Source organism: Diceros bicornis, chromosome 15, assembly GCF_020826845.1.
Source record: "Diceros bicornis minor isolate mBicDic1 chromosome 15, mDicBic1.mat.cur, whole genome shotgun sequence".
Lineage (NCBI taxonomy): Eukaryota > Metazoa > Chordata > Mammalia > Perissodactyla > Rhinocerotidae > Diceros > Diceros bicornis.
In genome coordinates, this window is record NC_080754.1 from 53,996,185 (window position 1) to 54,009,506 (window position 13,322).

General features: G+C 36.9%; 1 protein-coding gene across 1 annotated transcript in view; it reads left to right on the forward strand.

Moving 5' to 3' along the window:
- The window catches only part of WDR49 (WD repeat domain 49), a 142,887-nt gene that overhangs the window by 48,130 nt on the left and 81,435 nt on the right, over positions 1–13,322 (forward strand). The window contains 2 exon segments of the mRNA XM_058556411.1: positions 3,089–3,256; positions 4,934–5,082. Of these exon segments, the coding sequence (XP_058412394.1) occupies positions 3,089–3,256; positions 4,934–5,082 (317 nt within the window).

Here is a 13,322-nt window from a genome sequence, read left to right on the forward strand (position 1 = left end):
CCTTAGAAATTGTGTTCTGGCATTGATTAGGAGAACGCCTGCATCAAAGGCCGGTTAAACTCATTTACTTTAAAGAAGCAGAAGCTGAAAAGAGGAGCCAAAGTGGGCGTTGATTAACACAAAGGGTACAGATCATTAGCAATAGAAATTTTAAGAATCCCTTGAGAAAGCAGGTGAAGTGTTTTGCAATCTAAAATTACCTATAACTGGAGGTTCATCACCTGAATTCTTCAGATCTATCATGGTTGGGCTTATGAGTGGAGTTCGGGAGGCTCCTAAAATCCTGATATTTTATACAAAATTTTGTGTGCATATACATCTTTCTGGTGGGGAGGGTCTACAGCTTTCATCAGATTCCCAAAGCGTCACTTAGCCTCCAAAATTTTAAGAACTATGGATTAATTCTCTAGAGTACAAAATGATAGCAATTCTCTGTAGAATGTGTTCTAGTGCCTTGCTGCTTAAAGTGTGGTCCTAAGAGAGTGTCAGCAGCAACAACGGGGGGGATTGTTAGAATTGCAGGATCTTAGGTTTACGGAATGAAAAACTGCATTTTAACATTGATATCCAAGTGACTCACGTGCATATTAAAATTTGAGAAGCCCTGCTCCGGTGGTCAAGGGATCAGGCCCTGTATTCTGAATATGTACTCTGGCTCTGCCTGATGCTAATGTCCTGAGCTTGGATTGTTAATATTGCGTGTTATGTAACATTAAACTATAGCAAACTCAGAGTCAGAATGCCTGGGCTCCAGTCCTGAGTTTGACAATAATCAGTTTCTGACTTTGGCCAAATCATTGAACCTGCCTGGGTCTCTGTTTCTTCATCTGTAAGGTCAAGGGGTAGTTTAGTCCTCTTTCAGCTCTAAATTCTGCAGTTTACCTTTTGTTTCCCGCACATGTTTTGTCATCACCTCTCATCTACTGAAATGCTATCTTTTTGTCAAAGCTCACCAAATATCTTCTGAACTTTGAAGCCCACACCAGTTTCTTTCTTATTTGAACTTCTATTATACTTTCTGTACCATTCAATTTATCACTTTGTTGTGTGCTGAAGTTTTCTCTAATTGTTTGATTTACACGTCTTTTGTTCCAAGCTTGGGGCCATCCAGGCTGTATCTATTTCTTCTCTTATTAACCTTCTCATAGCACAGGGTGCAGAGTAAATGCCCAATAAATCTTTGAAGAGGAGATGCTATGTTTCGAGAGAGGATATCTATAGATGACATCCTGGATAGTCTCAAACTCGTTAATTTAGTTTTAAATTGGTCATGTTAAGTCATATATTTCATAGTGAGATAGATATGAAATATGTTAAACTAAGGTATTCACATAACGTCAATATCAGCTCTCAAACGAATAAATCCTAGTTGCTTTTAGAAGCAATTAACCCAATAGAATAGGCTAGAGGAAAAGCAATGTATTGAGCTATCCTTCTGCCTCTCAGAATTTCCTTACCTTTAAAAATTATTTGGAAATTTATATATTCATATATATGTATACAGGCACATACATATACTTATATACATACATATATACATATACACACACTCATATATATAAAGCAAATTAAGTTCTTTCACCAGAATAGTAAAACTAGATGCTGGACTTAACTTTTTACTGAAGCATGCTTTTTTCTTGAAGAAGTTACGAGTACTTTTCCAAAAGGTACCTACCTGTTAAGACCGGTGAAGAGTCTGAGCTTCCATGCTATTTGCAAGGTAGCTGCTACTTGCCGTTTCCAGCACAACCAACAATACAAATACCGTGGTGCTCACTTAGAGAAAGAAATTTTTTAAAAAATCTTAAAATGACAGAGGATATAAGACCCCTGTGTCAGAGAAAAAGGCCTTTATTACTCACAGCACAGCAAGCAACATGAGTATCAGCATATTTATGTCAGTTCCCCTTGCCCCCAAGTCCCACAGAGGCAACGCAGATGGTCCCAGATGAACGCCTGTCCATGCAGTGGGTTGCATTATAGAAGAGGAATCCCAAGCTTAGGGAATCTGAATCTCTTATAGTAGAAAGGATGCATGCTTGCCTTTTCGTCCAAAGGAAAACGTTGTCTGTATTATTCTGGGTAGCAAGTATGTCTGCCATTGCTCCAAAGGGAGACACTAGCTCTACATTCCAAGATAGCTGGGAACAAAGGGCAGTCGGTGGTCACTTTCATAAGAAGTGCAGGAATGCTAGCGACCAGCTGCGAATTGTCTTCCGAGAGTGTCACTCTTGATTCTATATAACAAGCAGATCAGAAATATTTCCAAGAGCTATTCTGCTACAAAAACTTTCCTTAAGCTATACAAAGTTGCAGCATCCTTCTTTGTGTGAGGAAGGAATTTGATCTTGAGGTCAAACCAGAAATGTTCAACTTTGGGGTACAAATCATTGTCTGAGCAAAATGCGAAAGAGAACTTCCACCTAACCATGGAGAGCATAGTGGTTTGAAGCTGGTGAAAGAGCAGCTGTGGCTATTTCCCTTTTGGAGCATGTGCATCTGACAGGTATGGAAAGGTCTTCTTGGCAAAAGGCAACAGGATCATTTTTCTTGCTTGGGAAGTGGCATTTTGCTCCACAGCGTCTGGTCATTGGGAATGGAGGATCAGCCATTTGACCCGAGCCTCTAGCTGTGTTTGTGAATCTTGGCAGGGCATTGAGTCCTGGCCATTCCACTCTCAAACATTCTAGACCAGTCAACACTTAAGTAAACCACGGTTTAGGTGTGAGCTGGACCTTGGAGAGCAGCAGATGGCTGCTAAGCTCTTGCTTGCCTGCTTCAGGCCCAGGAGGAAAAACCTAGCAATTTGGCCAATTACTCATCTTACATCTCCAGAATCCCATAAGATTATTATGATTAATATTGTTTCCTGCCATCTAATTAAAACAAATTTCAAGGTATCTTTTGAGTGGAAGAAAAGTGCAAATGCAGACTTTGGTGGGAAAAGGAGTTAATGGGGTGTTTGCTAAGTGTCAGATTGTGTCATCATAATCTAAGTTTAATTTTTATCTTTACGTATTAAAACAGTTCTATTTTGCTCAGATCTTGTGAGAAATCAACTAAAAATTGTTTTCCTTTTTTTCATCAGTTACTTACAATGCATCTTTAGATGCTATCATTTCCAGTACAACCAGCAATACAAACACTGTGGTGCTGGCTTGGAGAGAGAAATCAAAAAAGCAACTTAAAATGACATCTTTCAACATTGCCCAGGGCATTCATGCTTTTGATTACCACTCTCGGCTCAATTTAATTGGTATGTAGAATAAATCACGGTAACTATGAGGGCCTCATGAATAGTCTGGGGTGCCTGTTTGTATGCATGGAGCCTCTCCACCTTGTTGCTTTATTGCCAGAGAGACCAACTTGAGCAGCTCATATTTTATTGCCTGAGAATGTCTGATAATGATGCATTATGATGTGCAGTGTATATGAACTACATTGGGGTGAAAAAATGAGAAAGCGCCCCAATGCTTTAATTAGTGTTTTTATTAGAATTGGTGGGGATATAAAATGATATAGAGAAAGAAGACAGTTTGTACAGTGGCTGCCATTCTGTCATCTTTCTAACCACCAAATGCTCAACCCAAACAAATACATCATTTTCCTTGCTACTACACACACACACACACACACACCACACACACACACACACACACACACAATAGAGAACTGAAAAGTGTAGGTCGTTTTTCAATCACCTTTCAGAATACAAACTCTAATGCTTTTTGAAAATTTTCAGATTATACTAGCCTTCGGTTACTAAAGAAGAGTTCTTTTGATGTAAAAGAGTATATTTTAGCTGAGGAAATAAGCTATAAATGTTTTCAGGCATTAACTATTTAAATAAAATATTTGGACATTTTGAAAGCTGATAATTTGATATACAAGATATTAGATGAGGTATTATTGAAAAATTAACAGGATAGTTACAGAGAATGAGCATACATGGCCTACAGAATGGGTCATATTAATTCTCATTCAATAATTGTCCTTCATGTAAAGAGTGTTGATATCAGCCAGGGGGCTGAGTCTCTAAACTCCCTAACAGTATAGCTGACTCTCGTGGTAAAAGATACCTTGTATGTGAACTCAGGAATGTGCCAACAGCAACTTTTCAAGGAATATTGTAGATTTACCAGACAAGGCTGGAGGGGTTGGTGAATTGAGTTTGGAAGGACTCAAACATCAACCATTTCATTGATTCATAGATTAATTATTTCAGCCCCCTAATATTAATAATTATCTTGTACCTGTCATAGTGCTGGAAAAATAGGGTGAATAAGTTCAGCTCCACAGTCAGCCCTAAACCAGGGAACAAGGAAGAGTGCTCTACTGGGTTTCCACAGGCCTGAAGAGGCACTGTACTCCTGCTCTGGACGTGCTCCCTGCATATAACCAATACATGTTCAGTTCTCTCAATAAAGCAGGTCAAAAGAATATTGACACGGCTTGTTTGCTTGTAAATACTTGATTATTTACATAACAGTCAAAATAATTTTTTTCCTTATACTTTTTCATCAATTGGAAACTTGAAAGATTGGTTTGGTTCTTTCTTACTGCTGGGTCTACATTCCCAGGCTGTGCTGGCTGGAGAGGGGAAACGGGACAAGGAAGCAGAATTTTGTCCCTCCTAGTTGGCCTGCTGGTTGCTTCCTAAATGGGACTGTATTGTCCTTTTACTTCATGCATGCCCCTTCCCCTTATTCCCTCCATTTCAACTATTTCAGGTGATAGAACTCATGCCCTGTCAGCCTGGGCTGTCGGGCAATGACGGGATTTTCCTTCCTTCAAGCTTTCCTTCCTTAGCGCTCAGAAGGCATCTTTCAACCTACAAATATGTGATAAACTCATTTCAAACTCATTTCTACAAGAAAATGCTATGGGTTATTCATGTTATTAAAAACATTTTTTTCTTTCTAATTCTGATTAGCAACTGCTGGCATTGACAATAAAGTCTGCCTTTGGAAGCCCTACGTTGTCTCTAAGCCAGTCGGCGTTCTTTGGGGTCACTCAGCCAGTGTAATAGCTGTCCAGTTCTTTGCTGCAAGAAAACAACTTTTCAGCTTCTCCAGAGATAAAGTAAGTAACATTGTGCATTTAATTTACCTAGTTCTGCCTCCCCAGTTCCTCCCCAAATCTATCCTTGGTCCTGAATTCCTCTGAGAGATGGCGTAGATTTTTAAAATATATTGGCAAACTACTGTGTCTTTGAAAATCTATATTTGGAAAAGATATTGATGGTCACTTAACAATAGCCATGGGCAGCTGGACAAAGTATTTCATTAAAAATTTTTTTCAAGCCATGGACTCATGAATTTAATCTTCATTATTGGGCTCTCAATAGGTCACATCTGGAGAACTTCCACAGTTTTCACTAATTCAACAGAAAAAAATAGAAATAAGGATGAAGAAATGTTACTTTGGTAAGATACAAAGTAGGCACAGCCAATTAGCTATGGTTGCTTTGATATTGAAGTGACTCAGTAAGTTAGAAATCAAAGTTAATCTGAAGAATATCAAGTACATTAAGAACATTTCAATTAAGTATATCAGTCCATTTCTATTTGATGATATTGATGGGATATTTTAAATATGATGGAAAATACACTGCACTGGAACCAGATAGTCCAGGTTGAATCCTGACCACAATTATTTACTACTTATATCCCATTAGGAAAATTTATTAATCTCCAAGAATCTTGTCATTTCTTCCTCTGTAAAATTTCCATTTTACATAATACCTGGCTTATAGATCCAGTTAACAGGTGATAGATTTCAAGACACTTGGTTGTGAAGAGGAGAAGGGTGAACAGTAGACTTAATGGTCACAGCTTCTGAGACTCTTTCAGTGAATCTGACTTTTTATTTTATTCTAAAGTGGTATGTGTATATGTAAAAATTAAATAGAAATTCATCTTCAACTCCTTAGCTTCACCCCACCATAAGTCCTGCCAAACTTGCATATTTTACTGTAGACCTCTTACGTAAATCTCTCTTTCCCTTAAACTTAACTGATCAACTGCCAATTCCTGTTGATTCTACCACCAAAATATGTTCATCAGCCTCACCTCTCCCTCAGCTGCCACTGCTCTAATTCAAAATCTCATCTTCTTTTGCCCAAAATACTACAAGGGTTTCCTAACATGTCTCCCTACTCTCAGACTGGTCTGACTTCAGTCTGCCCTCTATCCTGCTATTTAAATTGTTTGTAAGAAGAATTCTTCAATCTCCTATCTTTGCCCTCCACCTAAATATCAACTCTAAAATTCTTAAACGTTTATACAAAGCCGTCCCCTGGTCTGGGAGTCCCGCTTCACTTTCTGCTTTTCTCTTCCACCGTTGACTGCTCCAGCCATATCCAACTATGGGCTGTTTTCACCACGCTGTCTTCATGGCTTTGCAGCACACTCTTCCTTTGGCCTTCAGTTCCCTGTCTGCCATGATCAACTGGCAGATGCCTCTTTATCCTAGAAGTTTCAGACTTTTTGGAGTCTTTATTTTTTTTTTTTTTGTGAGGAAGATCAGCCCTGAGCTAACATCCATGCCAATCCTCCTCTTTTTGCTGAGGAAGACCGGCCCTGGGCTAACATCCGTGCCCATCTTCCTCTACTTTATATAGGACGCCGCCACAGCACGGCTTAACAAGTGGTGCGTTGGTGCGCGCCCGGGATCTGAAGTGGCGAACCCCGGGCCGCCGCAGCAGAGCGCGCGCACCTAACTGCCTGCACCACCGGGCTCACCCCCTTTTTGGAGTCTTTCATGCAGACCTAGGTGTTTCTTTCTCTGCACTCCCATTGCACCTGTGTGTCCCTCGTTAGAACATGTGTCATCTTGTACTGAAATTGTTAGTTTGCTTCCTTAAGTAGGGTCAGAATCTTTTCAGCCTGTACACTTGGTATCTGTCACAGTGCTTGGCACCTTGCAGTGTTTGTTGAATGATTATTTGTTGACAGCTTGAAGTGAAGACACATTACTGTGAGTCTAAGGGGCCAAAGAAATTCAGAATGAAACCTTTTTTTTTGATGCCCTAGTCAGACTTAGTTGTTTTATTTTTTGAGATGTTTAGCACTTTATTCTAACTTTCATTATTGAATTTAACACAATCTGACTTGTATACTCGAGGGTTGTATGTGTACATTATATCTTTCACTAGATTTTGAATGCTTAAAGGCAAGATTATTTGTTAAATTCATTTTTGTGTTTCCCAGGACCTATCACTTGTTAATGTACATTGAACACATGTTGAATATAGCATGTAAAATAGTGTAACTATCAACCAACTAACTGGCAGGATTTGTGAGGTTAGGGACTAAGTCTTTTTTGGATTGTGCCATACGCTTAGTTGGTCCTCAATAAATCTTAGTTAAATGAACGAGTCTCTATTAAACATAAATTGAAATAAATACAAGTATTTTGTCATTACAGAGTTCTCTGGAAGGTTTTATAACTTTAAAAGCAAGTGAAAAAATGTCCTTAGAGTCAGAATTGATAGTGTACAGCTATCATCAGTGTTATGACTACCTGGCTTCTTCCAAAGCAGTTTTATCATTCTATTTTTGCTTTGACTTCTAAACCATTACACGATAATAAAGCTAGTCGTGCTGCCTTTCACATTAGTCTAAATCCATTCCACTTTGATAAATGCACAGTAATCTGGGGCTTTATGTTTTCACGACAAACAACAGGGCTTTCTGCTACCAGGTTAAGCCTCAGCTTTATTGCTGTAAAGTTATTTTGGATGTTTTATAGAACTAGAGTTAAGTTAGGGAACAGGGAAAATGAAAGAAAGTATCTTTTTTTCAAAAAGCCTTTGATTGAACATGTTTTGGTCAATGAGTTGCTAAATTAGAGGATTTTCAGACCAAAGCAATTTAGATCTAAATAACTTCCTCTGAAAATGATCTGAGACTTTAGTTCTTTTTGGAAGACTGCTCTATTGCCACTTTCCAGTGATGATTAAACAATAAGTTTATCTCTATAGAACTTGATATCATGCTGAATAATTGCCCAACTGCATTTTGCTTTGGACTCCTGTCTTATAAGATGGCAGTACACTGATGGTGAGGCCCTGCTGGAAGCCAGCAACTTGGTCATTTGGAAGACGAATCACCACGGGGACTAAAAGGATTGTCGAAACCTAGGGGAAGGCTCTCTGCTGGGGGTTGACTTCCAACCAGTGAGCCTGATTAGGCTTTTCTATGGCTCTTAACTCTTGGGCTACTAATCCTGATTTGGCCACCAGAATCAGGTCAGTTTGTAACTTAATCCCTTGTTTGAGCCTCTGATATTTCCCAGAGCCTGGTTTCTGTTTTGTAGACCCAAGGTTGGTGAGGAAAATACAAAGTCAGCCTTTTGTGCTGGTGACTGAATCCTACCTGTTTGCCTTCTTTTCCCTTCTGCCTCCCTTCCCCCACCAACTTCCCTCTATCCATCCAGAAACAAAGTCATTTTTATTTTGTTTAAGTTACACAAGTAAATGGATTAATGTCCTCCTATAAAAATTACAAATGAGGAAGCATGTAGTGCAAACAGTGAATAGTCCTTTTGCTCACTTCCCCTTCAAATCAACTCCTCTCCCAAGAAATAGCTATTATTAACACTTAGTGTGTATCTTCTCATATTGTTTTATTATATACTTAGTATATAACATATTGTATTATAATAATATATGGTATTTTATAATATGTTATTATATATACCATCCTATGTGTGTATACAAACACAAGGTAGAATTTATTATCACTTTCTATGTAAAGGGTATCACACAAGTCATATTTTTCTGCAACTTGCTTTTCGCTAAACAATCTTTCCTAGAGATCTTTCTATGTGAGTATACAAAGACCTGAATTTTTACCTGCTACATAGTAATTTATAGCATAAATGGCCATAACTTAATTATTCAATCATTTGTTGATTAAAAGAGTTATTGTTTCTAATTTTTTACCCTTATAAACCTATGACACACACACATACATTATTAAGACCTCATGAGTAAATTTCTTTGTGATAAGTTCCTGGAAGTGATGCTATTGGGTCAACAGGGATGCACTTCTTAAAGGACTTTTGTAAACTGGTGATTTCAACTCAGAAATGAATACTCATCAGAGGTATATAACGGTGCCTGTTTCCCCACACTCTTGTCAATAGTGGATACCATTAATTTGTTCACTTTTTTTGTGAACCTGATGGACAAAACATTAGGATGAATTTCTATTTCAAATATTTATTGGCCATTTATATTTTTTGTTTTTCGTGCATTGTCTGATCATGCCCTTTATCATATTAACTGAACTGTGTCTTTTTCTTATTGATTCGTAGTTTGAAAAATATTTTGATTATATTTATTATATATGATGCATATATCTTACCTCTTTCAAGCATATATCTCTTAACTTTGTTTATGCTATTTTTCTCATTCAAAAGTTTTTAATTTTTGTGAAGATGAGTATAAGAAATGATTTTCTTTATGGCTCTGGATTTTGTATTTAGCTTAGGAATGTCTTCCACAGTTCATATTTATAAAAATATTCTTTATTTTCTTTTAATACTTTTTCTCTTATTGAATTTTTTTTGCATTTAATTTTGTAGTTTATTTTTGTGTAAAGTTTTTATTCTCTGCAAATTGATATCCAAGATTATTTTTTGAATAATTTGTCTCTCTCACTGGTTTGAAATGCTGTTGTTTTCATCATTTGAATTACTGTGTATACATGACTTTGTTTCTGGATGCTTTACTCTTTCTATTAGTCTACTTGTCTTTTCATACACTAGGAAAAGTGGTGTACTAGGAAAACAATGGTATACCCACCATAGCTTACCCACCATAGTTTTATTGTATATTTTGATACTTGGTAGGGCAATTCCTACTTGTTTTTCTTTTTCAATTTTAACTATCGTCTGCCATTTTATCCTTTCAAGTAAATTTTAGGATCAATATTCATGTTTCATGAAAACAGTAGTAGTATTTAGATTGGAATTTCATTGAATATGATGATATTTGACATCTTTAAAATTTTGAGAAACCACTCCCTGTATTTCTCCACTTATTCATTCTTTTAACTGTCTTTCAGAAAAATTTTATATACAAATTTCTTTCCCATTCCATGTTTAGGTTTTTTCTTATATTCCAGGAGGCACCCTTATCATATTCTTGACTTTAATGGGGGTGTTTCTAACGGGAGTGTGCCCACTTTCTATATAACCCATACATTGAGTTTTTAATTTTAACTTAGTTTTTTTTTCTAAAACCTTTTTTCTAACTGCCTGGTAATTTTAGATAGTTTTTGTTGCTTGCTCATTTCAGGGATTTTGACTTTTAGTTCTTTAATTTCACATTAATTATTTTATATTCTTATCTAATAATTTCAATATCTGGAGTCTTTGGTCATCCAAATCTGATATTTGTTATTTTGGTGATTCTCCGTCATGGTGACTTAGTTCCTGTTATGTTTGGTTATCTTTTATTGTTACCTCATTTTTTGCTGTTGCTAAACTGTAGGCATTTTGAGAAACTCAACTGAAGGTGCTTTTCTCCAGAGAAGATTTGTATATGTTTCTACCTGGTGGAAATGAGGAAAACTACTGTCCTGAGGCTACTGTAGTCTCCTTTTCCCTTGTCCGGTTTAATTGAACAGTCTTGCCCCAGTTCCTCCACTTTGCTGCTGGTCTAAGCTTAGGCTCCTGGTTGTAGTGTCTGCATTTATGCCTACTCTTCACTGTCTCTGCCTTAAGTTTGTTTCTTTTTTCCTCTTCCTTCCTTTGGACGAGTGGAGATTGTCCCCACTCCCTGAAGGCCCAGTAAGGCAACAGAAATTACGCTTTATTCAGAGTTGTGTTTCTTTTTCTTTTTTTTAAAGATTTTATTTATTCATTTTTTTCCCCCCAAAGCCCCAGTAGATAGCCGTATGTCATAGGTTCACATCCTTCTAGTTGCTGTACGTGGGACTAGGCCTCTGGTTGGACGGAGAAGTGGTGCCTTGGGGCGTGCCCGGGATCCGAACCCGGGCCGCCAGCATCAGAGCGCGCGCACTTAACCGCTAAGCCACGGAGCCGGCCCCAGAGTTGTGTTTCTTTGAAGCGGGAAAGCCACCTACAGAAACCTAGTCTGCAATGATATTGAACCAGAGTTTCCTTGTTCTAGCTGGCTTTCACTTATTTCCTTCAAAGCTGTTGTTAGTATAAATATTAAAGTGAGTTAAAAAAAAGAGAAATTCAAAATGTTTAAGTTTACTTGGTAAAATAAAAGAAGAATAGTGATGTTTGAAAGACAAAGTTAGAAAACATTTTTTAAAGACTGGGAAAAATTCTGTTATGTTTTCCAGTGTTATGTGAGTAATGATAGTGGCAAAAAATCAATTTAATTGAAATTTTAAAATTCCCCAAATGAACTTTTGTTCTGAGAAAAGAAAGCACCTGAAATAAAATGCTGGTATTAGTTAAATTGATTGCCAAACTTGAACTGGGAAATCAATGAGATTTTTGCAGAACAATTCATAGTGTGAGAAAATGTGTTGACTTTTTCAAGGTAATGATAGAATACACAGACACGTAACAGACATCTGAGTCTTAGAGTTATTATGTCTTCTCTCATTTTTGTTGAAAAGAATGAAAAGAAAGAGAAGATAATGGTTATGGTAACAATTTAAAGATGAATAGCACAAGAGAAGACTTTAATTTCCAACTAGTATTTTAAGTTTGACTTCAGTCCTGGGAAAAGTATGGTAAAAATATTTCTTGAAAGATCTGTTATATGACTTTAGGTTAAAAACATTAGCTGAGGTATTCAGTAGAATACTTTTGTTAGCAAGTATCATGTCAAACAAAATTGCCTTTAAGCATTCACTGATTATGCTTTTGTGGATTATCCAAAGGCTTACGTTCTGAATAAAGAGACTTGTTAATACATAAAGGTGTACTCAGGAGAACCAATGCTCTCAGTTCCTGTTATCCTATTATCTGCAAGTACACTATCCATTTTTGTGGATTACCCCTGGAGAGCTGAGCTGCTGCACTGCTGTCCTCGAAATCCCCTAGAGATATGTATTCTCTCTCTCTTTTTTTCTTATTGTCATTTTGTGTCTATTCCCTACAGAATGGAAGGAGTAGTAGTAAATGTTTGATGAAACCAAACAAGTCTCATTTCGATAGAGTCGTCTGAATCTGTTTTCTACTTTTCCCTCACTTTTATATGATTATTAGGAAATTATGAATCTTTTTTTCTCCTAACTATTTTGAATTAAATTTGGGCATGCTGCCAATATGTAAATAATGCCGCTTCAGTTTTAAAAAGTACACTGAAAACAGGTTCTCTGTCCATCCATACATCTATTCATGCATCCACCTATCCATGAAGTTACCCATTTATAAATGTAATATTTATAGGACAAAAGAAAAGTTTTATTTATTTACTTACTAATTAATTAATTATTATAGTTTTATGATGCCTATGTGAATTGATTCTGTCCATAACTGGAAGGGAGCAGGGAGAAATTCTTCAGCTAAATTAGACTGAAATCATGGTGATGTCCTGTATTTCTTTAGTCCAGTCTTCACTATACACCTTCTTGAATTTCTTTGAATTGCTATTATTTTGGAATCTACAGATAATAGATTGAGCCATTTCACTGCATTCTAGGCAGAACTGACGAATTTGAGAGCCGGCAGGCGCCTCTTTGTAGAAAGGAGCAGAAATGGAGAGGTAAAACCACATACCTGAGCTGACAAACCCAAGTTATATTAAAGCTAGGATCAGGTGTCTGGAGTCTCAATCCACTAGTTTCTCATTCTAATGTATATGAGTAATACAGTATTTGCTTTTATAATCCTGCATTATTAAATGGTGAACAGTTGAAAGAAGATAAAGATTAAGCAGAATAATCTGTCATCTTCATTAAGTGAAAAGCTAAATTTTGCCTTGGTATAAAGTCATAAGCTTAGATAATTATTCCTCCTAATATAAAAATGAAGATGTAATGAAGACCCCCAAATATGCCACTTCAAGGACTTGACTCAGCAAGTGGCTTTCAACAGACAGACATCACGAGTTCTCAGATATCCTGATGTAACTAGAAAGTACAGTTTAGATGAAAATGTGTGCAAAATATAAATAAAAAAGCATCCATTATTCAACTGCAATTTTTAAGCGTAGGTGTTTGTCAATTTATTTATTTTTCCTACTAAGAATAAAGAAAATATCTCTAGGGTATCTGGAATGAAAATGGATGTTAAATATACTCCCTTTGAACTGTGGCCTAATTCTATTCCAAAGGCCAACTTGAATGTAAAAGAAGAGGAGAACCTAAGATTCTCAAATAATAACT